Below are 24,398 nucleotides of genomic sequence, written 5' to 3'. Positions count from 1 at the left end.
CATACGCGCCTAAGCCCCAAGTTAAAGAACAACGTGGGGCTTCCTTATCCTGAACCTTACAAATTGGACTTGGTGAAGTTGGGTGCTGACTTGCAGAGGATTGTTTTTAACGTCCCTTTCAAGTCCGTGTTGCCCGCTGTTAACGTGATTAGCCGTATTCGCCGCAGTGGCAATAATCGTTTGTTCGCCTCTTCAGCCGACTTCCGCCCATGTCCAACATGGCGATTGAATATTCCTGACCTTTACGGGGTTGGGCGGTGATTGCTGTCTGAGCTGGTAGGGGGTGGAGCGGTTAGTAAACAGCAAATGCAGGAGCTTCTGCGCGGGAGTCAGCCATGGACTGGAAAGAAATTCTTCGCCGGCGATTAGCGACGCCCAGCACCGGTACTAACAGTGAGTTTGGGAGGGGCTGCTCGCAGAGATAGCCAGGCCCTAAATTCCTGAAGATGCGGGGAGATGCGGGAGAAGCAGCTACTGGGAGCCGCACTTTACGCTTCTAAGGAAGCTCTCTCGATAAAGGCAGTTGGACTGTGATTTAGGGTTACTGAAAGGTTTGATCCCCACTTCCCGGGAAAAGGAGTTGCGGAATGAGGAGCTACCTTAGCACCAACTTACGTGGCTATGACCTAGGCTTTTGAGGAATAATTGAGAATCCCAGTCCCAACAACTCTAATCCTACTATCACCTATAATCCATTGCTCTTTTGTCTTTTTATTATCACACTTTTTTTTTACTTCCCTCCTTAATACATTTTAGATTTCATAATATATTTTTCCCTTATCCCTTCCCTTCACCTTCACGCTTGCCTGTTAACCAACCTGGTTAAAACTATCTTTCCTATTTAACACGTGCCTTCAGGGTAGCCAAAAGTGGCTGGAGAAAAACGAAACCATGGTGAATGGTCTCACTTTTAGTTCATGTCCACGAACCTAAAGGAAGTGTTTCAGTCATTTATTTACACATATTCCTTGTTTCCTTACACTCAGTTCTGGCAGTTCTCATCTTCCAGACATCCAGTTCTCCAGTATACCCTACCTACTCTTTATCTTCAGTTGATGAACTTGTATATGTATTTGAGAAAGTCGGAGCTCACCTGTTCCCACTTACCATTTCTATCAGCCCTTTCCTCACCGTAGATGCCCATACACTCTGCCTTTACTGTTAAAATGAACTAATTGTCCCTGCTCCTATTTGAGACAATTCCTCCACTCCAACATTAGATCATGCTCCGTTTCTTTTATTCACTCTCATCTTCTCTCTCAGCTGTTATCAGATTTTCCTTCTTTATTGGATCATTTCCATCAACTGACAAACATGTTATAATATACTCCATGTAAGAAAAATATTTTTTAAACATTTATTTTATTTTTGAGAGACAGAGATAGAGCATGAGCAGGGGAGGGGCAGAGAGAGAGGGAGACACAGAATCTTAGGCAGGCTCCAGGCTCTGAGCTGTCAGCGCAGAGCCCGATGCGGGGCTCGAACTCCTGGGCCGCGAGATCATGACCTGAGCGGAAGTCGGACGCTTAACCAACTGAGCCACCCAGGCGCCCCAGAAAAACATTTCTTCTCACATCTCCTTCCAGCTTTTGCTACATTTTTCTGTGCCGTTTATAGGAAAAGTTACATGTACTTGTACATCCTCATCACTCTTCTCTTTTTTGAATTTTTTATAACATTTATTTATTTTTTGAGAGAGAGAGACACGGAGTGCGAGCAGGGGGCGGGCAGAGAGAGAGACACATAGAATCCGAAGCAGGCTCCATGCCCCTGTCAGCACAGAGCCCAATGTGGGGTTCAAACTCATGAACCACAAGATCATGACCTGAGCCAAAGTCAGAGGCCTAACCGACTGAGCCACCCACGTGCCCCATTCTCTGCTTTGCTCTTTTTTTTTTTTTTTTAATGTTTATTTATTTTTGAGAGATAGACACACAGTGTGAACAGGGGAGGGTCAGAGAGAGAGGGAGACACAGAATCTGAAGCAGACTCCAGGCTTTGAGCTGTCAGCACAGAGCCCGATGTGGGGGCTCAAACTCACAAGCTGTGAGATCATGACCTGAGTCAGACGCCCAACCCACTGGGGCACCCGGGCGTCCCCTCTGCTTCGCTCTTAAACCCACCCCATTGCATGCTTGTTATGTGCCAAGTACTGTTCTAGGCTATAGCAGTAAACAAAACAGATTAAAAAAAAAATTCCTTGTAGAACTTAAGCTTTAGTGTTGGGAGAGATAAATAAAATAATAAGTAAATCATTTAGGTTGTACAGCTTCTATTTAAGGCTGTTTCCTTCAGTGGTGTGCTAGATCCCATTTTTACCTATTCAAAGGTGTACTCCTGCAGTTGTCTCTGTCTCCTGCACCAGGTTTTCTTTCTCAGTCATTCCTATCAGTATTTAAACATGGTGGTATTTCTCTCACCTTAAGAAATGTTCTTGTCTTAAACTTCTACCTCTTAGCTATGCCTCATTTTCCTGTTCACCTTATATTATTGCTTGTTAAAAGAACTGTTGATTATGGGGTGCCTGGGTGGCTCAGTCGGTTGGGCGTCTGACTTCGGCTCGGGTCATGATCTCGCCATCCTTGAGTTCGAGCCCCACATTGGGCTCCGTGCTGACAGCTCAGAGCCTGGAGCCTGCTTCGGATTCTGTGTCTCCCTCTGTCTGCCCCTCCCCCACTTATGCTCTGTCTCTCTCTCTCTGTCAAAAATAAATAACTTAAAAAAAAACCTGTTGATTAAATCTGTACTGTAATTCCTGCTTGTCAAGATCATTAGTGATCTCTGTGTTGTTCCAGTGGTCAGTGTTTAGTCCTCACTTTCCTTGACCTGCCAGGGATATAGTAGTTCACTCTCGTCTTAAGTATACTTTTCTCTCTTGGTTTCTGGGAGACACACTCCCTTAGTTTTCTTCTCACCTCATCAGTCATCCCTTCTCAATCTTTGTTTTCTTCTCCCCAGCAATTTACCATCAGAGTGCCCAAAGCTAAGTCCTTGGTCAGCTTCTATTCTATTCTCTATCTACACTTACCTTCATGGTGAAATTAACCATTATTTTTAAGGCTTTAAATACTGTATATTTGCTTTTGTCTCCTAAATGTGTATTTCCACTTCCCAAATGCCAGACTCATATATCTAATTGCCTACTTGACATGGCCACTTGGTTTTAATAGGAATCTTTTTTTTTTTTTTTGAGAGAGAGAGAGAGAGCACGTGCGCAAGCCAGGAGAGAGGCAGAGGGAGAAAGAGAGAGAGGGAGAGAGAGAGAGAGAGAGAGAGAGAGAGAGAGAGAGAGAATCTTAAGCAGGCTGCATGCTCAGTGAGGAGTGGGGTTTGATCCCATGACCCTGGGGTCATGACCTGCGCTGAAATCAAGAGTCGGATGCTCAACCAACTGAGCCACCCAAGCACCCCTGTAATAGATATCTTAATCTTAATTTATCCAAGACTGAACTCCTGCTTTCCTTTCTAACTTGCTCACTGGTAGCTTTCCACCTTTTTGATATTGGCCACCCCATCTGCTCAGGTCAAAATCTTTAGAGATATGTTCAGCTGCTCTTTTTCTCTGATATCCACATCCAGTGTGTTTGCAAATCCTGGGACTAAAAAGAAAATATATCTAGAATATTTACTCCTAACTGCCTCCATTGCAGCCACCATGATCCAGGCCTCCACCATGTGTCACCTGGATTGCTGCATTAGCCTCCTAATTGTTTCTGGTGGCTCTCTCCCTCACCAATGAGCTAGTGGCCTTGTCTCCCATTAATCTGCCTTCCCTCATCTATGTTTCCTCTGGCCCACTCTGCTACAGCCACACTCACTGCCTCCCTCTTCCCTGGACACACCAGGCACACTCCTCTATCTTAGGGCCTTGACACTGGCTATTTCCTTGCCTGGTATGCCCTTCTCCCATGATATCTGGATAGCCTGCTTCCTTGCCTTCTTCAGTTTTTTGCCCAGTTTCATCTCCATGAAGCTTTCCCAGACACTGTTGAAAGTGTTGTGTGTATGTATGGACACATGTGCATGTGTCCACTCACACATATATTTGTGTGTCCCTAGAATAGTTGAGTGAAAAAAGAATGAGTGAAATAATGAAAATGACTCTAGGGGTTTGGGCTTGGGTGACTGGATGAATACCATTAACTGGGATAGAAACATGGAATTAGGAGAAGAGTAGTGAGGTGAGGAATAGGAAATTATTAGGTGTGTTGGAGTGTGAGGATGAAAATATTTTGTTTTGAATGTATGAGTTTAGAGTTCAAGAGCAGTGTCTGTGTTAGTGACATACACTTGGGACTTAGAAGTCACACTACAAAAGTTGAAATGAGGAAGAAAGAGTAACAAAAATAAATGGCCAGAAAATAAGAGAATCGACAGTGTGGTCCAAGGTTAGGAATTAACATGGCACATGTGGCAGAAATGCAGGCATAAGAGAGGTTTAGGGGAACAACTATAGGCATGTTGGAAGGAAGTGGAAAGAGGAAGAGGAGGAGGAAAGTAAACTATTGAGAAAATAGACCCCAGAATTGAAGATTTCAGTGAGGCTCAAGTGTAGGTATGATGACAGTGAGGTTTTGAATACCAGGAGGAGAGAAAAGTTATCTGAGGGTATATGAGAGTTTAAGATTTTATATAAGGTTAGTATATTTAGGAGCAGATAAGATCTGCGGTCTTGCCATGGAACTGAGTGACAGAGGTGACCCCCTCTTCAGAGTTGAGGTGTCATGGTTACTATCATAAACGTTATCCTTCCTTGATGATTAATGCAAGACATTGAGGTGAAGAACACTGCACCAGTTGCTATGGTCAACAAACTGGCAGACTGACTAAATATGATGGCTATAGGCCAGCTGCAGGTGGTTTGGTGGGTAATAGCATCCTGAGGTCTGAGCTCAGATGGACGGGGTTTGCATTAGGTAGAGGAACAGTGATTGCAAGCTGAAACTCATATGAGGTCCAGGACTGTTTTCTTACTGCTCTAGCCCCAGTGTCTAATAGTGCTCTATACGTAGTAGGTGCTCAGTAAGTACTTTTGATGGAATGAATCATGAACATGCCAGAAGTCTGTAAGGGAGGCAGTGACTTGAGGAAGAGACAAGTATAGTGATAAAAAGAAGTGAAAGGAGCAGCTGAGATATGGTTGAAGTTGCAGGGGAGGCTTTTTCAGTGGAAGATAGTGATTCTTCCTGTTTCAAGAAAATTAATATAGATGTTCAGTATCTAAGCACAATTTTCAATGTCTTTTTTGCACTGTAATTACCCTATGGTAAAAAATACTTATTCCAAAAGTGCTTTTCCCTTTTAATCTATTTTGTTACCAGAAAAAAAAAGTGAACAAGAATTAAAAGATGAAGAAATGGATTTATTTACCAAATACTACTCAGAATGGAAAGGAGATAGGAAAAACACAAATGAATTCTATAAGACCATTCCCCGGTTTTATTATAGGGTAAGTGATATCTAAGCAAATGTCTTACAGAGTTTATAAGTGAAATGTAATTTTTAAAATGGGATCAGCATCTTTTATTTTGTATAAATACAGGATTATATTTAAAATTTTATGTAGTCTTTCATTGTAGTTGATCTTATTGTTTTGGAATTGATATATCTCAGGGCTTGATATAAATTGGTGTAAGAACACAAAGTTGTTACTTGGCCCCCTTTTTTTGGGTTACTGGCTTTTTATTCCTCATTTTCCTATGGATATTTGTGGTAGGTATTCTGTTGGATTATGTTGTCTTTTTATAAGACTTAGGTTTACTTGGCTGATCACCATTTTTAACTTTTGTCTTTTACTCGTGTTCTAAGGTATAATACATTTTGCTCAAGGTTGAACTTAAAAATAGATTAAAATGGAAAACTTGAAAAGTTAGACTCAATTATGTTTCCTCATGCCAAAACCATGAAGTCTTTGATAAAGATTATAGTAAACAGTAAGACCTTAAGAAAGCTACTTAGAGCTGAAGTTGAAGGAATAAGACCTATTTAGTATTATGTAAAATGTGACCACTGTAGAAAAGTTAACTGTGGAATTTTAGCAGAATGTCTCTTAAACCTGTTACCTTCTAAACTCAATTATAACAATATTTACAAAGAAAGTAGGAGCAATGTATTAATATAAGTGAATTACCCAGATATTCTTCAAGTACAAACTTATTTCTTCAAGTACAAACTTTTTCCAAGTAAAACAGTGTGGACATTCCTCAAAAAATTAAAAATAGTTCTACCCTATGACCCAGCAATAGCACTGCTAAGAATTTACCCAAGGGATACAGGAGTGCTGATGCATAGGGGCACTTGTACCCCAATGTTTATAGCAGCACTTTAACAATAGCCAAATTATGGAAAGAGCCTAAAAGTCCATCAACTGATGAATGGATAAAGAAATTGTGGTTTATATACACAATGGAATACTACTTGGCAATGAGAAAGAATGAAATATGGCCTTTTGTAGCAACGTGGATGGAACTGGAGAGTGTTATGCTAAGTGAAATAAGTCATACAGAGAAAGACAGATACCATGTGTTTTCACTCCTATGTGGATCCTGAGAAACTTAACAGAAGACCATGGGGGAGGGGAAGGAAAAAAAAAAGTTAGAGCGGGAGGGAGCCAAACCATAAGAAACTCTTAAAAACTGAGAATAAACTGAGGGTTGATGGGGGGGGTGGGAAGGAGGGTGGGGTGGGTAATGGTCATTGAGGAGGGCACCTGTTGGAAGGAGCACTGGGTGTTGTATGGAAACCAATTTGACAATAAATTTCATATTAAAAAAAAAAACTTTTTCCAAGTAAACCATTTTTATTGGAAACCTTTTTATAATACTGTTTGGCAGTCTTTTAAGAATTATATGACTATGGGTGCCTGGCTTGCTCAATTGGTAGAGCATCCAAATCTTGATCTTGGGGTCATGAGTTTGAGCCCCACATCAGGTGTAGAAATTACTTAAAAATAAAATCTTTTTAAAAATTATATAACTAAGCCACATTTGTCATGGAAAAGAGAAAATACAGCTGATATTTTCCCATAACATTGCAGACATATAAGTATTTTTGCATGAATTCTTCTACATGCTTCTGTGTACATGTATGTGTTTAGCAAAAATGGGATGATATCATACATACTTCTGCTTTTTGTATTTCATAATTTCTTAAACAGTCCACTAGACAACTGAAAATTTTCGGTAGTCTGGGGGCACAGGAAGGGAATTGACATTTATTGAGTGCCAGTGTACTTCAGAGCATTTTATATTCATGATTTCATTTAATCAGGATTATGAAATAGTATCTTACTAACCCAGGAACAGCCCTTAGATGTTGATATGATCCCATTTCTGAACCCAGGAGTCCATTTTCCTGTATTTCCAGTACTAACCTTTGGCTTGCCATTGTGGTTCCTGAGGGAAACCCCTATGTCCCATTTCTGTTTCTTCCTTCTCTCTGTGACCTCTTCCAGATCCCAGATGGTTTCCTGTCTGCAGATGCGGATTTGTGGGATGTTCTTTTTGTTGTTTCTTCTCTCTCTGTCTTTCCACAGCCTTGGAGAACCTAGTATCTTTATCTTTGGTCACCACTTCTCTCCTTGGCAGATTAGCTGGTTGACTAGCCACTGGAGCACAGTCAGAGTTTCATCCCCAGCCTTACTTCCCAGTACTTCTTCCTTTTCATGGGAGGGATGGCATCTTAATTCTTGGAAATGAAAGGTGGAAATCATGGCTAATTTGGATTATGGTTACTTAGCCACATTTAATGGGGCAGAGATATGGAAGAAGAAATCCTTGAAGCAAATTGTTTGAAGTCGAATTGGAATGAGTCATTTTTAAGCCCTGTTTATGGAAATCACTCCAGTGGGCACACCCTCTACTTGGAGGGGAACATAATAGACACTGGCTTGACCATTTCCAAGGAGTAAGATCATCCAGGCTCAGAAGTCATACTCTGCTAAGGCGGTCTATCTTCAGTTAGTCCTAATTTCATTCTGTCAGTCTAAGGTTATAGTGGAAAGAGCACTCTGAGAATATAAAATGAAACTTGGGCTGGACTGTTAGTTCTTTCTAGGCAGGGATATGGTCTTGCTGATCATTGAATTCTCTGTGGATCTTTTTTTTAAATGTGTGTTTATTTTTGAGAGAGAGAGAGAGTGTGTGTGCATACAAGTAGGGGAGGGGCATAGAGAGGTAGGGACAGAGGATCTGAAATGGGCTCTGCACTGACAGCAGAGAGTCCGATGCAGGGCTCAAACTCAACAAACCATGAGATTATGTCCTGAGCTGAAGTTGGACACTTAGAACTGACTGGGCCACCCAGGTGCCCCTAAATGAACTTTTTAAATTAATAACTTGAAGTTAAGAAAAATTGAGATGCAAAAAGTAATTTGAGGGTGTGTACTTAATTTATGTACTATTTTATGAGGCCAAATATATTTTACATAATCCAAAACTGTGTAAATCCTAGAATTTAGGTGTAGAGAAATTAACTCTAGTGTATTTTTAGCTGCCAGCTGAAGATGAAGTCTTACTACAAAAATTAAGAGAGGAATCCAGAGCTGTCTTTCTGCAGAGGAAAAGCAGAGAACTATTAGATAATGAAGAATTACAGGTAAGCATAGAATAAAAGGTTGCTTTGGACGTTAGCTATTTTGTATTTGTACTAAAGTCATACAGGATCTCAGGGTTTCTTAATGGAATCACTGCTGCAGAGTGGGTGAAGGCCCTGGAGCAATGGTTCCTGTCAAAGTCAGCTGCAGAACTTGCTTGGGCACAGTTCTCCCCAAAATAGTTTTGTTTTTTAAAGTCCCTAGGTGGAAACCAATTTGACAATAAACTTCATATATTGGAAAAAAATAAAAAATAAAGTCCCTAGGTGATTCTAACAAGGCCAAAGTTGAGAGCCACAAGTATGGGGTCAAACTGGGGGGGTTCACATCCTAGTCAGGCTCTGTGATCTTGGACAGTGGACTTAACATTTCTGTGCTCCAAATCTCATTTATAAAGTAGAGATAACAGTGTCTATGTCACATAGTTATATGGATTAAGGAAGTGCTGTATAAGAAAACTTTAAACTTAGGCATTCAATAAATGCTAGCTATTTGTATTATGTTCTTAGTAATCAAAAGGATAATAGGGGATAAGATTCATCTTAATACTAAATTTCTATCAGGCTACCATTTTAATGGAAATAACACATTTAACCAATGTTAAATTTTGTTTTGTTAACTGTAACATCTTCATTTCTGCAATTCTCCTAAGAACTTATGGTTTTTGCTGGATAAGCACCAAACACCACCTATGATTGGAGAGGAAGCAATGATTAATTATGAAAATTTTTTGAAAGTTGGTGAAAAAGCTGGACCAAAGTGCAAGTAAGAATAGTATAACTAACAAAGGAGTATGTTAAACATTTTAAATGCCTCAAATAAATGTTAATGAAAATAATAAGCCAGTGGGGTGACAATTTGAGTCCATTTGAGTTATTAATCAAGTTTAATAAAATTAGTCAAAATTCTATTGGTATGAAGTTGTTAAAAGAAATAATACTTTATAGTATGGAGTATTTACATACCTTGCAACTACATATATATATAGTACATTTATTTACAACAGTATGGGCTTTCATTCTTAGGATGATAAAATACAAAGAGGTATGACTTAATATTTTAAGTTTTGAACTACGATTATCACTTTGATTTTTTTCGTTTTGATTTTTAATTCTTTGGATTCATGCTGTTGTTAACTAATTCAGTATAGAAGTCATTTTTATATTATGTTGGCAGATGATTTTAATCTTTATTTCCTTTCCTTAGGCAGTTTTTTACAGCAAAAGTCTTTGCTAAACTCCTTCATACAGACTCTTATGGAAGAATTTCTATTATGCAATTCTTCAATTATGTCATGAGAAAAGGTGATTTCATTTTCATTGTGCTTAAATTCCTCTGGGAATCAAAGAGTTTTTGGTACATGCTTTTATAGTATCCCTTCCATGTGAAACAACTCTCTTAGTAAGTCTGAATAGCAGAATTTCACCCAGATTTGTTTTCTTATTACTCCATTTCTCTCCTGGAATTTACTAGAGCTGAGATTTCTTACCATAAATCTGGGTTCATTATTATAAACAAAACAAAAACATGTATCCTAAAGATACTAACTAAAAAATATTAGGGGTGCCTGGGTGGCTCAGTTGGTTAAGTAGCCAACTCTTCATTTTGGCTCAAGTCGTGATCCCAAGGTCATGGGATTAAGCCCCGCGTTGGGCTCTGCACTGAGTGTAGAGCCTGCTTTAGATTCTCTCTCTCTCCCTCTGCCCCTCTCCCCCACTTGTATGCTCTCTTTTTCTAAATAAATTAAATAAATACATACATACATACTATATATTAAGGCTAAACCAAGAGTTTTAATGTATGGTGATTTAAATTATTTTAATTCACTGGTAATTCTATTTCACCAATATACAGTTGACTCTTGAACAACACAAGGGTTGGGGTACTGACCTCCCATGTAGTCAAAATGAGTATAAGTTTTGACTCCCCCAAAACTGACCTGTTAATAGCTTGTTATTGACTGGAAGCTTTTCCAATAATATAAACAGTTGATTAACCCATATTATATATGTTATATGTATTCCATACTGTATTCTTACAATAAAGGAAACCAGAGAAAAGAATGTTAAGAAAATTGTAAGGTGGGGCACCTGGCTAGCTCAGTTAGTGGAGTGTATAACTCTTGATCTCAGGGTTGTACGTTCGAGCCCCATGTTGTTTGTAGAGATTACTTAAAAAAAAGGGGTGCCTGGGTGGCTCAGTCAGTTCAGTCTCCAACTCTTGATCTTAGTTCAGGTCTTGATCTCAGGGTCGTGAGTTCAAGCCCTGCATTGGGCCCTGCATTGGGCTCTGCACTGGGCATGAAGCCTACTTGGAGAAAAAAAAAAAAAAACATAAGGAAGAGAAAGTACATTTATAGTACTATACTGTATTTATTGAAAAAAAATCCATGTATAAGTGGGCCCACACAGTTCAGACCCATGTTGTTCAAGGGTCAGCTGTATTGTAGGTTGAGTTGCCTGAGGATAGTTTCAAATTCAAAATTGTAGCATCACATTCTAGGAGTTTTTATTAAACAACCTGGAGTTATGATTCCTATTAAGTTCCAGAAAGATCTGTGAAGTTCTAGATGTATGATTTTTAACTAATACTTAGTCACAGTAATAACCTCGGCAGAATAAATGCACCTTCATTGAAGGCATAACATTACAATTGCTGTCCCTTTTTGGTGAAACACCAAGTTTAATGGATGTAGAACAATATTCTCAAGGGCATGAACTTTATTGTCACTTTAGGCAGGGTAGACGTGTTGATACCTGCCATTAATTATATGGTATATTTCATTACAAACAATTTTGGGGTAATATATGTGTGAGAAATGTTTGTAGAGTTACTAGTTTGTCCCCCTAATCTAGCTGTCTATCTCCTTTTATCCAAATATATGCTAAAGGACAGATCTTAAAATTACATTTCATCTTCTTATGTATTGTCAGTTTGGCTTCATCAAACAAGAATAGGACTCAGTTTATATGATGTTGCTGGACAAGGGTACCTTCGGGAATCTGTAAGTATTAACCTATTTTAATAATTACTGTAGACACCAAAATGTTAACAGTAGTTATCACTGGTTGGGTTACAGGTGATTCTTATATTGTTTTTGTTTTTGCAAATAATGTGTTCCCCCCAAAAAACTTTTAAAATGTACATTGACCACAAGAATTCCTTTTTAGATTCTTTTCCTCCAACTTTTTTTCTCCAACTTCTAAAAAGAGCCTTTCAAAAAGAAAATAAAAAGAATATAGTGTTTTAACAGCATTAAAACTCATTAAAGAAACAGAGGAAAGCTTTTGGTTATTCATGAGTGTCATAAATGATAGGGCCAGGAATTTTTCAGGCTGACAAAGATCAAAAAGTTCGTTAATGCATTTAAGAAGGGAATATAAAATAGGGTGTGGTTTCCCAGACTCTCAATTCATGGTGCCCTTAGTATCTCCGTAATTTTTGCATAGTTCCTCTACATCAAAAGAAATACCTAACAGTTGCATTTATTAACCAGCTGGTTCTAAACAATTTATGAAAGTATCCATTAAGCTTATTATTGTATTAGCCATTTGAAAAAATAATACACATAAGTTGAAAATAAGTAATATTTTTGCTTCATTCTTAAATTACAATTACTAACGGAATTTGTGCCCATGGAGCAATGTATGGGTAGTCAAACTTGGCAATTAGATTGGACAGTCATCCTCATTTCCTATTCCATACTAATTTTCCTGTGGTACTTGCTTTATCACCACAACCATCAAGAACCTAGCTTTGCAAAGACTGATGTCATTAAAAAGCACATATCTCAATCAGTGTTGAAAATGTGAACTACCTTGAGCTCATAGCTCTAGCTCATAGTGACATCTATTATGTACTCTCTGGCAGATGTCACTGTTCTCCTGAAATTTTGAAAATACCCTGCTGCACCCCTGTGAGCTTACTGCAGCATTCCTGGGGCACAATTTGGGAACTGTTGGTTTAGCCTTGACTTGCTGGTGGGAGTGTAAAGTAGGTGTGGGCTTTTGGAGCAAGGTGGGAAATTTGCCAGTGTCTATCAAAATTATGAACATGCACATTCTTAAAAAAAATTTTTTTAACGTTTATTCATTTTTGAGAGAAAAGAGCATGAGTGGGGGAGGGGCAGAGAGAGATGGAGACAGAATCCAAAGCAGGCTCCGGGCTCTGAGCTGTCAGCACAGAGCCCAATGCGGGGCTTGAACTCACTGACTGTGAGATCATGACTTGAGCCGAAGTTGGACATTTAACCGACTGAGCCACCCAGGCGCCCCTGAACATGCACATTCTTTGACTCAGCAATTTCACTTATAGAAATTATGTCCCATGTTCTCTCATAATATCTGTGAATGGAAAATTAGCTTATTGTCCCTGGAGTATTGTTTTTAGTATCACAAAAGATTAGAAACAGTCTAAATGTCCATCAGTAGAAGACTGGTTAAATGGATTATGGTACACATTTACAACTACATGGATGGAACTAGAGTGTATTAAGTTAAGCGAAATTAGCCAGAGAAAGACAAATATCATATGTCCTCACTGATTTGAGGAATTTAAGATACAAAACAGATGAACATAAAGGAAGGGAAGCAAAATTATATAAAAACAAGGAGGAGGACAAAACGTTAAGAGACTCTTAAGTATAGAGAACAAACAGGGTTGCTGGAGGGGTTCATGGAAGGGGGGATGGACTAAACGGGTAGAGGCATTAAAGAATCTACTCTTGAAATCATTGTTGCACTATATGCTAACTAACTTGGATGTAAATTTAAAAATGAATTAATTAAAAAAATGAAAAGAGAGCAAAAAAATAAATAAAAATTGGGGTGCCTGGGTGGCTCAGTCGGTTGAGCGCTCAGGTCATGATCTCATGCTCATGAGTTCGAGCCCCGCGTCCAGCTCTGTGCTGACAGCCCAGAGCCTGAAGCCTGCTTTGGATTCTCTGTCTCCCTCTCTCTCTGCCCCTCACCTGCTTGCGTGCTCTCTCTCTCTCTATCTCTCTCAAAAATAAATAAATATAAGAATTTTTTTTTGAAAATAAATGGATTATGGTACATCTGTACAATGAAAAAATACATAACTATTTAAAAACAAGAACCTTGGGGTGCCTAAGTGGCTCAGTCGGGTAGGCGTCCGATTTCAGCTCAGGTCATAATCTCATGGTTTGTGAGTTCAAGCCCCACATCAGGCTCTGTGCTCACAGCTCACAGCTTGGAGCCTGCTTCAGATTCTGTGCCTCCCTCTCTCTCTGCCCCTGTCCCCCTTTCTTTCTCTCTCTATCTTTCTCCCTCTCTCAAAAATAAATATTTTTTTAAAAATTTAAATACAAAAATTTAAAAAATAAAAGCAAGAAGCTCTTTGAGAGCCAGGATTGAATGACTATAAAGTATGTTAAGTGATAAAAGCAAGATACAGAAGAATTTGCATAGTTTGCTGCTATATCCTTCATAAAAAGAGAAAGAGAGGGGCTCCTGGTGGTTCAGTTAGTTAAGCAGCCAACTTCAGGTCATGGTCTCACAGCTCAAAGGCTTGTGAATTTGAGCCCCATGTCGGGTTCTGTGCTGAGAGCTCAGAGCCTGGAGCCTGCTTCGGATTCTGTGTCTCCTTCTCTCCCTGCCCCTCGCCTGCTCATGGTCGGTCTCTCTCTCTCTCTCTCTCTCTCTCTCTCTCTCAAAAATAAATAAACATTAAAAAAAAATTTTTAAGAGAAAGAGAAATACACATATATATGTATTGGTTTGTATGTGCATAAGTTATTTTGGAAAGATGCATCAGAAGATGATAAGGTTACCTCTGGGAAGAGGAAATTTCAGACGAGACTTTCAATGAATACTTTTTGTTCCTTTTGAATTTGGAATTTTGTAGAATGTATTACTCAAAAATATGTTAAAATTGAAATAAAAAATAAATTTGTAGAAACACAATTTAATATGTTTACCACTCACATAGTTATATAACTAAGTAGTTTAATTATTTAATTTAAGTTTTACCACTCACATAGTTAATATACTATTAATGCTGAATGATTTTTAGGACTGAAATTCAATATTCCAGTATCTAATGAAGAAACAAGATTAGACATTTAACACTTTGATTTAACATTTTGATTTGTTTTATTCTTTCAGGACTTAGAAAACTACATATTGGAACTTATCCCTACTTTGCCACAATTAGATGGGCTGGAAAAGTCTTTTTACTCCTTTTATGTTTGTACAGCAGTTAGGAAGTTCTTCTTCTTTTTAGACCCTCTAAGAACAGGTAAAAGAAAATCTTATCTTAGATATTATAAGGATATTATTCTAAATCTTAATAAGCAGTCATTAAGATATCATTTATTTTTCTAACATGTCATTGCCCTTAATATATAAATATTTTTTATGATTTATTTGCACCAACTATAACGAGCTGTGTGACACTGGGCATGTCACCTAGCCTCTAAAATGGTGTATGAATTGGTTAATCAGTGGCTCCTTCCAGTTCTAAAAAACAGTTATTCTGTTCTGATACTTGCTCTTCCTGTTATGTAATATACAGAGAATTGGTTCTTTTTGATGTAAAATATGAAACTTTAAAATACCAATTGTGTGATTACTCTTCTAAAATACCTTTATAAAATTGAGTTCCTCTATTTTTTTTAAATGAAATTGTGTTTGTTCTTTAAAGGGAAAATTAAAATTCAAGATATTTTAGCATGCAGCTTCCTAGATGATTTATTGGAGGTAAATATGTTTTTAAAATACTTAATTATATCACTTGACAGTTACTGTCTTCTAATCATGTCTCTGTGTTTATTTAGTTAAGGGATGAGGAACTGTCCAAAGAGAGTCAAGAAACTAATTGGTTTTCTGCACCTTCTGCCTTAAGGGTTTATGGTATGGTTCCTATCATAATGCTAAAATTTGAGTTATCCTTTCCTCGGTTAATTGTTGTTCAAAGAACAGTTTTATACATAGGCTAATTTAGCTTAGGATCAAAGTATTCTAATTACCTTAAGAGCTAGTATTATAAGTTACTAAAATTTACTTGTCATTTTCTTGCTCTTTAACAGAACATACAGAATGTAATTTGACCCTTTCTTAATGACTCAGGAGCATCTTTATGAACATCAGCTATTATCTTGCATTGTGATTAAAATGCCACTGCTGTCAGTGTTCTGAGGGAGGCAGGTGTTCTAGGGACTGTTTGCTTATTTCCTTTAATTTCATTAGTCTGCTACACTATTCTCTTGGGTGGTCTTCTGATTCATTTTGGCATCCTTGATCTCTGCTTTCAAATACTAACATTTCAGTGCTTTTTATTGACCCCTATCTCTCTCTAATTTCAACACCTAGGAAAGTTTTAAACGCCTGCAAACTGAAAACAAATAATGATGTGGAATAGCCCAAAGGCCATGGCCTTCATGATGGGTTTTCTTTGACTGGTTCTAGCTTAAGGGCTGGTGTGACAGAGTCCAGGGATAGTTGATCTTAGGGCACTACCCTAATATAGTTTGAAAATCAAAGTATTAGCCAATAGAAAGAACTTTTTGTGTTTATTCTTTTGTATTCTAATTAGAATTTTACTTTTGTCATGTCTTTTTATAACTTTTGTTCCCAAGGCCAGTATTTGAATCTTGATAAGGATCACAATGGCATGCTCAGTAAAGAAGAACTCTCCCGCTATGGAACAGCAACCATGACCAATGTCTTCTTAGACCGTGTTTTCCAGGAGTGTCTCACATATGATGGAGAAATGGTAGTAGTTTAAAGCTCTGATAAGTTTTAAAAATTTAGGCTCCCACAACTCCCACAAACCCTTTTCTTGATGTGATACAGCATTATTTTTACATCTATCTTAAAAAGTCCGAACTAATCAAATTGTTTGAGTTTTGGAGACTTTGATCTTAAGGAAAGTTCACTTTAAACATGGACTCAGGACAAATACAAAATTTTAATATTTTCATTTCATTATCGTCTTTTTTTTTTAATGTTTCAAGTTTTTATTTAAATTCTAGTTAGTTAACATACTGTGTAATATTAGTTTAAGGAGTAGAATTTAGTGATTCATCACTTATATAACACCCAGTGCTCATCACAACACGTATCCTCCTTAATACCCATCACCCATTTAGCCTATCCTCTGCCCACCTCCCCTGAAGAGCATGGACTAGTGAGAAAACAAAAAAAAAAATCTCAAATGGGCAAATCCTATCGACTGTTTTCATATAGATGATTCATTCTTTAAACTACCAGGTCAGGTATAGTACCACAGATGCCATGGTTTAAATCTAAGAATCAGGTTGTATTATTTTCTGTAAGTGGCTATGTTAGTACCTAACAATTAACATGCACCTGTCCTTTTATCACAACAATGCAAAATACTTTAGGAAATTCTAACTAGTATTTTATGTTTTTTTGTTTATTTATTTTGAGAGAGAGTGAGAGTGCACGGGGGAAGGGCAGGGTAAGAGGGGAGAGAATCCCAAGCAGGCTCCACACTGTCGGCACAGAGCCCACTGTGGGGCTCTAACTCATGAAATGTGAGATCACGACCTGAGCTGAAACCGAGTCGGACACTTAACTGACTGAGCCACCCGGGTGCCCATCTAGCGTTTTAAAATCACCATCCTTGCTGTTAAAAACACATGTTAGGGATCTGATAAATTGCCAAATGAATGACAGTTAAGAAATGGTCGGGGCGCCTGGGTGGCGCAGTCGGTTGAGCGTCCAACTTCAGCCAGGTCACGATCTTGCGGTCCGTGAGTTCGAGCCCCGCGTCAGGCTCTGGGCTGATGGCTCAGAGCCTGGAGCCTGTTTCCGATTCTGTGTCTCCCTCTCTCTCTGTCCCCAAAAAAATAAATAAACGTTGAAAAAAAAATTTTAAAGAAATGGTCATATTGTCAGAAGAGAATTGGGGTTTTAGGTTTTATCATTTAGCTTTAATAGCAGTTTTCTGAATAACATAATTGATAGCTGGTGGCACAGGAAAAAGAGGGAAAGGTGCAGAAACTCTGCTTTGTGACTCCTACGGCTGTCTACACTCAAGAGTGAGGAGCTTGTACTATTCTAATGACTTCTGGTGAATAAAGTAAACCAGAGGCTTCAACTGTGAATGGAGTTAGACCATGATGAGGCTGCATCTCTTTAGCTCTTTATATTGCAATTTATGCAAAAAGGAATTCTTAATGTTAGCCTAAAAAAGTATTTTCCAAGAATATAAATTTTTTTTCTAAGTGAGAATCTCTCAAGTGTTCTTTTCACCATGCAAAAGTAATCTGAATATGCCTTTTTTGTAGAGAAATCTTTCTGTTCTCCTTATGTCATTCTAGCTTTTATTTGTGCTTTTTTCCATTTCTTTGCAGGAGAACAGTTTCAGTTAAAGTAGAATGTCTGGTAGTCTTAAGATGGCTTCTTACTGGAAATCATCTGATTTAAAAATGTTTAAACAGTATTTCAAAGTAACTATTTAAACATACTATTCTATTCATTCCAGATAAACTCCCCCCCCCCCCCCCCACAAAACTGACCACATTGAAATGAAGATGCTAATTTAGTGGCATTGTACGATAGCTTGGTCACTGTCCTGTCCATTTCAAAGGCATAATCAAAGAAAATTACTCCTTAAAGCAGCAAATCTCTCGTAAGAAAATGAGCTGTGTCCCCCAGACTATTCCCAGTACAGATTAACTGCTAAGTAGAATTCCTAGAAACCAATATTAAGTATACAAGTGAATGTCTCATTTCATATTAAAAAAAATTGCCATCTTTGATTGTAAAATGGCTTCAATTCATTAGATACTCACTTGAAAAGTTAATTCCAAATAAGGCTTCTAATGAACATCCTTTTCTTTTCTGTAGGACTATAAGACCTACCTGGACTTTGTTCTTGCGTTAGAGAATCGAAAAGAACCTGCAGCTCTGCAGTATATTTTCAAATTACTTGATATTGAGAACAAAGGATATCTGAATGTCTTTTCACTTAATTACTTCTTCAGGGTAAGTCTCATTTAACAAAACGTTTACTAATAGATGTTAGAAGCAAATCAAGTCTGCTTTTAGGTTTTTTTTTTTTTCCTATTTAAATTGACTAAAAGCTCATTAGATTAGTTGTAGAACACTAAAAAAGTGCAAATATGTAAGGGGTTATACTGGACATGGAGATACAGATATGCATGAGAAATTCGTTGCTTTGGTGATCAAAAACTAATGTGTAAAATCCTACAGAAGCTTCAATTAAACAGTTCAGAAAAGGTAGAACTTTTGCAGACTTTGGTAGTAGTAGATTCTTTTATTTTTTATTTATTTTTTTAAATGTTTATTTTTTTGAGACAGAGAGAGACAGAGCATGAACAGGGGAGGGCCAGAGAGAGAGGGAGACACAGAATCCGAGGTGGTCTCCAGGCTCTGAGCTGTCAGCACAGAGCCTGATGTGGGGCTTGAACTCACGGATGGTGAGGTCATGACCTGAGCCGAAGTCAGACGCCCAACCGACTGAGCCACCCAGGCGCCCCAGTAGTAGATCCTTTTAAATGCTGTGCTGTAAAAAAAAAAATTTATTTTTGTATGTATATATTATTTATTTTTGAGAGAGACATACAGACAGAACACAGGCAGGGGAGGAGCAGAGAGAGACACAGAATCCGAAGCAGGCTCCAGGCTCCAAGCTGTCAGCACAGAGCCCGACATGGGGTTCACACTCACAGACTGTGGGATCATGACCTGAGCTGAAGTTGGACGCTTAACTGACTGAGCCACCCAAGCGCCCCTTATTATCATATTTAAAATAATTTTAGAACTGGCTAGGGGCGCCTGGGTGACTCAGCCAGTTGGGCATCTGACTCTTGATTTCGGCTCAGGTCATGATCCCAGACTCATGGGATTGAGCCCCACGTCAGGTTCTATGCTGTCAGCCCAGAGCCTGCTTGGGATTCTCCCTCTCCCTCTGCCCCTCACCCATGTCACACGTGCACTCTCTAATAAACAAAAACAAAGTAACTTAGAAATAGGAATAATAATAAATTTAAAACTGGCTAGAATTGTGTGCCACATTTCAGCATGAAAACATTATTGCTGAAGTACTTATATTGCACCTTAGGTGGTCTCAGGGAATAACATGATGAGTTCTGAAGGGAAATTTAATTGTATCTTATCTGATAAGCCTTCAGGTGCACAAGGTATAAAAGTAGGAATGTCTGCCCTTTTAAGACAAATCATTACTAAATTTGGTGACTTTTCCATTTGGTAGAATAATTTTGTATAGTAGTATTTCATTCCATTACCTTAGAAGACTAAGTGATTTTTATATGGTTAAGACAACAGTAGGAAGAAATGGCTTTTTTTAAATGATAAAAATGACATTTTCACATCTTTCTCATAAACCATTTTTCTCCAGAGGCTTTCTCTTTGCCATTTAAAAATTTTAGATATTTTAAAAATAACTATTTGGTTTCTGAGTTTCATACTATGTATTTCTTAGTTTCATGTTAAATTCTCTAAAACTTCCATTATGATTTCCTAGGTCGTAATGACTGCAAATATTAGGATAAATTACAATTGCAGTATTAGTATACATTTTTTAGAAACTGAGTCAATGGCTAATATAAGAATATAATACCAACTCATCATAGGGATCTCCCACTTTAGGCAGACCTATTCAATGAAGATTCGATTTTAGGAAAACAAAGTAAATGTTATCTTTTGGAAATTAAACCCTCAACTCTTTTTCATAAAGATTTCTTTATAACATTCTTATAATACTAAATTTTGTCAAATATTTTATATTGGGGTGCCTGGTGGTTCATTCGCTTAGTGTCCGATTCTTGATTTCAGCTCAGGTCATGATTCCACGGTCGCAAAATCGAGCTGTGTGCTTAAGATTCTTTCTCTCTCCCTCTGCCCCTCCTGCTTGCTCTCATTTATTTTATCAAAGTATTTAGGCTTGGTTGTGTGGGCTAAGGTAATTATTTATTGGTACTGAGTCCTGCAGTCCTAAGCTGTTCATAAAGTCTTTGTACGTCAGTATTCCAGTTATAAAGTGGGCCTAGATGTTGCACTCTAGATCATACCTCCAGGTCTACCCCTCTAGTAGCTGGGGGTGTACTTAAAGATTCTCATCTACTTCAAAGAGATGCCCTGTGCACACACTGATACCAGTGGCACCACATACTGAGTAAGCACCTGCAACGTATTTATTTGACTATTTACCAAGAATTTTCCAGTGAATGACTCTCACCTAAAATATTTATTAGTCCAACTGGATCACAGTAGTTTCTTTAGTTAGGGTTTTTTGTTGTTGTTCTTAAAGGTTATAAAAAAGTTTGAGGGAGTTTTGCTTACATTTTTTTCTGTCAAGTAGAAGGCAAAGTATAGGGTGGGAGGCAGAGGTGGCGTATTGGGTGTCTTAAAGAATGGTGAGGGTATGGGGCGCCTAGGTGGCTCAGTAGGTTAAGTGGCCGACTTCAGCTCAGGTCATGATCTCACGGTTTGTGGGTTCAAGCCCCGTGTCAGGCTCTGTGCTGACAGCTCAGATCCTGGAACCTGCTTCGGATTCTGTGTCTACCTCTTTCTCTTCCCCTTTCCTGCTCCCGCACTCTCTCTCTCTCTCTCAAAAATAAACATACATTAAAAAATTAAAAAAAAAAAAAAAAAGAACGGTGAGGGTTTGAACAGCATTCCTGGAAAATGAGTGGATCAGGCATCACAGATTAATCGCTAGGCCATGTAAAGGCCGATCTGAGGTTGGAGACCATTCCTATATGGTAGCAATAATCTGTAGACTTTTTTTTCTGGGATTCTCAATAGCAACGTTATGTATCTTGAAAGGTTGGTAGTTACACTGAAATTGTTTAAGTTTGGCCAACTGGATGTGAAGCAAGGTCAAGGAAGTTGAGAATATTGGCAAGAGTGGTTGAAATGATAAGGCTTGTGGTCTGATAGGAAAGGAAGTGGAACTAGAAAGGGGCCTTGGGACAGGAAGGGGGCTGTTGTGCATTTTTTATTTACAGACTTATTTCTATCCATACAGGCCATACAGGAACTAATGAAAATCCATGGACAAGATCCGGTTTCATTTCAAGATGTCAAGGTTACCTTTTCTTTCCTTTTCAGTAAGGTCTGCACCCACACAGAGCTTGAAGTCATGACCAGGAGTTGCATGCTCTACTAACTGAGCCAGCCAGGCTCCTCTACCTTTTCTTTTAATATATGTAATACAGATAATCACCTATATTAAATGAAATTTTATATGAAAGAAACTTATGAACTATGAAGTGAATGAAATCAAGTATTTGCTGTTACTTGCTCTGAACCAATATTTAAATCATTAGTAACTGAGACCACACTTGGACTAATGATTTGTATAGTTAATGATTTTAGCATGTCAGTCTGTATTTTCATCGGAAGCATTCATTCATTTGATTGAAAATTAAGAGAATCCATATAACCTGCATCCTTTGGCAGCCTATTCCAAGTTAAAATGAATTTTTAACTTGGTAACTATAGTTGACCCTTGAACAACACAGGAGCTAGGGGCAATACCCTCCCTGCTCACCCAAGCAGTTGGAAATCCATGTATAACTTTTTAAAAAATGTTTATTTATTTTGAGAGAGAAAGAGAGTGTGTGTGCAAGCAGGGGAGAGGCAAAGAGAGGGAGAGGATCCCAAGCAGGCTCCACGCTGTCAACAGAGCCCGATGCAAGACTCGATCCCACAGAACCGTGAGATCATGACCTGAGCTGAAATCAAGAGTCAGATGCTTAACCAACTGAGCCACCCAGGCGCCCCCCTCTCCCCCACCTATAACTTTTGACCCCCTGGAACTTAATTAATAGCCTACTTTTGACTGGAAGCCTCACATAAACAATGACATAAACAGTTAACACATATTTTATATATTACATGTTTTATATACTATATTTTTAAAAATGAAGCTAGGGAAAAAATATTGAGAAAATCGTAAGGAAAAGAAAATGCATTTACTGTATACTGTATTTATCAAAAATATCTATGTCTAAGTGGATCCATCCATTTCAAGTCCATATTGTTCAAGAATCAACTATATTTAGGTTTGGACACTTTTTAAATCTGCTACTTCAAAGGTCTTGCTTGCTTTGATACTATTACGGAGACATCAGTCTTACAATATGAAAACTACCACTGTTTGAAACACGTGCTGCTATTTAGCATTTTTGTAGACTTTACCAGCTATGAAAAACATTCAGTATCTGGTACAGATTCAGGTTCAGGCTAAGTAAATAATAAAATAACACATCCAGTTTTAATTAAGTATAAAACAATAATAATAATAAATGAGACAAATCTGAAACTATGCAACAGGCAATCTAAGAATTAGTAATTTTAAATTGCCACTAACCTAGAAAGGGACATTTCACAAACATACAAGATTAAAAGCTCATAGATTTCATTTACCTGAATTCTTCTAATCTTTTTAAAATGTAATCTCCCTCTTTAAATGCTACTAAATCCTGAGTAATTTTCCTGCAAAAAGATTAGAAAACGTGCATCTAATTCCTTGTAAATATTCATATAGTATACCTCATAATATAGAAGAGATTTTTCCATCTATTCCAGTAACTTTTAGCACAATTTCATGGTCATTCTGGAATTCCTTGATACTGAATGTCCCTCACCCACCACCCATCTTAGATCCAGAGTATAAAACATTGACATCACTATTGGAAATGAAGCGTTGTCATTATCTTGGCTCTGGAAGCATTTAAGTTTTTAGTTTGAGCTGAGTTTGCACTTAAATCAAGACCTTGCTTTACCAACAATTAGAAGACAACATTAAAGTATAAGATACTTATCATGTATTCAAAGAACACTGCATTAGTTTTACCACTAATTAGCTATATAGCTTGGATCAGATGAAACTCCAAGCCTCAGTTTCTTTCTCTCTTAAGATGAGAGATACCTAAGGAATACCACATACCTAAGGAATCTTCCAGTAAAAATTTGATTGTGTGTAGGGAAAAGGAGTTGTCTGTTAAATGGAAAAGAAAAAAACTAGAACAAAAAATTTTACATGAGGTCAAGTGCCAGCCTTGAATTTCACATCACTATATGAAAGAAATTAAGTTCATCAGGTACCAGGTTTCATTGTATTTTTTTCTCTCTCACAGGATGAAATCTTTGACATGGTTAAACCAAAGGATCCTTTGAAAATCTCTCTTCAGGATTTAATCAACAGTAATCAAGGAGACACAGTCACCACCATTCTAATCGATCTGAATGGCTTCTGGACTTATGAGAACAGAGAAGCCCTTGTTGCAAATGACAATGAAAACTCTGCAGACCTTGATGATACATGATCTCTCAAAGACTAGACTGTGTTCATTAAGATAAACTTGAATGCTGCATGCAAAACCTTTCAAGCTGGCCTAAATAAAATACTTTATATGCCTATAGAACACAGCAAATGTTCTGGTTATTGGAATTTTGTTTGCAGTAGTTGGAAAGCAATAGGATGAAATGTTTTAGGAGGTAGTAAATTCTGGTTCCACTTAGCTCAAGTAAGGCAAGTGTGATTTGGTAAAGGTAGGAGTCCACTTTAAACCTATATCATCTTCAGAAATGAAGTTTTCATGGGATATTTCTGACATTAGACATTAAGAATTTGCATATTTGAGGGATAATTTATTTATATGTGGTCACTTAACCTTGAGTCTTCTAAAGCATTAAGTGTATCAGAGATTATAAACTTACCCATTCATTAGAAGAGAGCCATTTCATTTCTGGGTTAGAAGTCTTTGGACGTGATGTTTCTTTTTAGGATGTTTCAATAAAAAGTATTCAAGTTAATATTTCAA

The 24,398-nt window shown here is 37.9% G+C and overlaps 2 protein-coding genes across 6 annotated transcripts in view; one reads left to right on the top strand and one right to left on the bottom strand.

Moving 5' to 3' along the window:
- Positions 1–80: 80 nt before the first annotated feature.
- On the top strand, positions 81–23,999 carry PPP2R3C (protein phosphatase 2 regulatory subunit B''gamma). 4 transcript variants are annotated; one of them, XM_047864447.1, is made up of 13 exons: positions 81–384; positions 5,322–5,449; positions 8,491–8,595; positions 9,246–9,358; positions 9,800–9,897; positions 11,527–11,597; positions 14,719–14,851; positions 15,257–15,312; positions 15,390–15,465; positions 16,191–16,327; positions 18,430–18,567; positions 21,596–21,682; positions 23,712–23,999. In XM_047864447.1, the coding sequence occupies exons 1-13, from the start codon at positions 336–338 to the stop codon at positions 23,898–23,900; spliced, it is 1,380 nt and encodes a 459-aa protein (XP_047720403.1). In that variant the 5' UTR covers positions 81–335; the 3' UTR covers positions 23,901–23,999. The 4 variants fall into 4 exon arrangements, with proteins under 4 accessions (XP_047720403.1, XP_047720402.1, XP_047720404.1 ...); XM_047864446.1 differs by having other exon boundaries at positions 83–393; XM_047864448.1 differs by having other exon boundaries at positions 89–393; positions 21,596–21,655.
- FAM177A1 (family with sequence similarity 177 member A1) overlaps positions 22,314–24,398 on the bottom strand; it is a 28,031-nt gene continuing 25,946 nt past the window's right edge. Inside the window, exons 6-7 of one of the 2 annotated variants that reach the window (XR_007153351.1) lie at positions 22,549–22,554; positions 22,314–22,324 (exon numbers count right to left, since the gene is read on the bottom strand). The gene's annotated coding sequence lies outside the window, so the exon portion shown is untranslated. The remainder of the gene's footprint in view (positions 22,325–22,548; positions 22,555–24,398) is intronic. The other variant, XR_007153350.1, reaches the window with a different exon arrangement.

The sequence above is a fragment of the Prionailurus viverrinus genome, chromosome B3 (assembly GCF_022837055.1).
Source record: "Prionailurus viverrinus isolate Anna chromosome B3, UM_Priviv_1.0, whole genome shotgun sequence".
NCBI classification, from domain to species: Eukaryota; Metazoa; Chordata; class Mammalia; order Carnivora; family Felidae; genus Prionailurus; species Prionailurus viverrinus.
Note: the sequence above shows the minus strand (reverse complement) of the source record. Positions and strands in the feature narration are given on the sequence as shown.

Coding starts and splice junctions, on each gene's coding strand:
- PPP2R3C (XM_047864446.1), top strand. CDS start 336: ATGGACTGGAAAGAAATTCTTCGCCGGCGATTAGCGACGCCCAGCACC. Junction 15,466..16,190: donor TTCTGCCTTAAGGGTTTATG/GTATGGTTCCTA, acceptor TTTGTTCCCAAG/GCCAGTATTTGAATCTTGAT. Junction 21,683..23,711: donor TTTCTTTCCTTTTCAGTAAG/GTCTGCACCCAC, acceptor TCTCTCTCACAG/GATGAAATCTTTGACATGGT.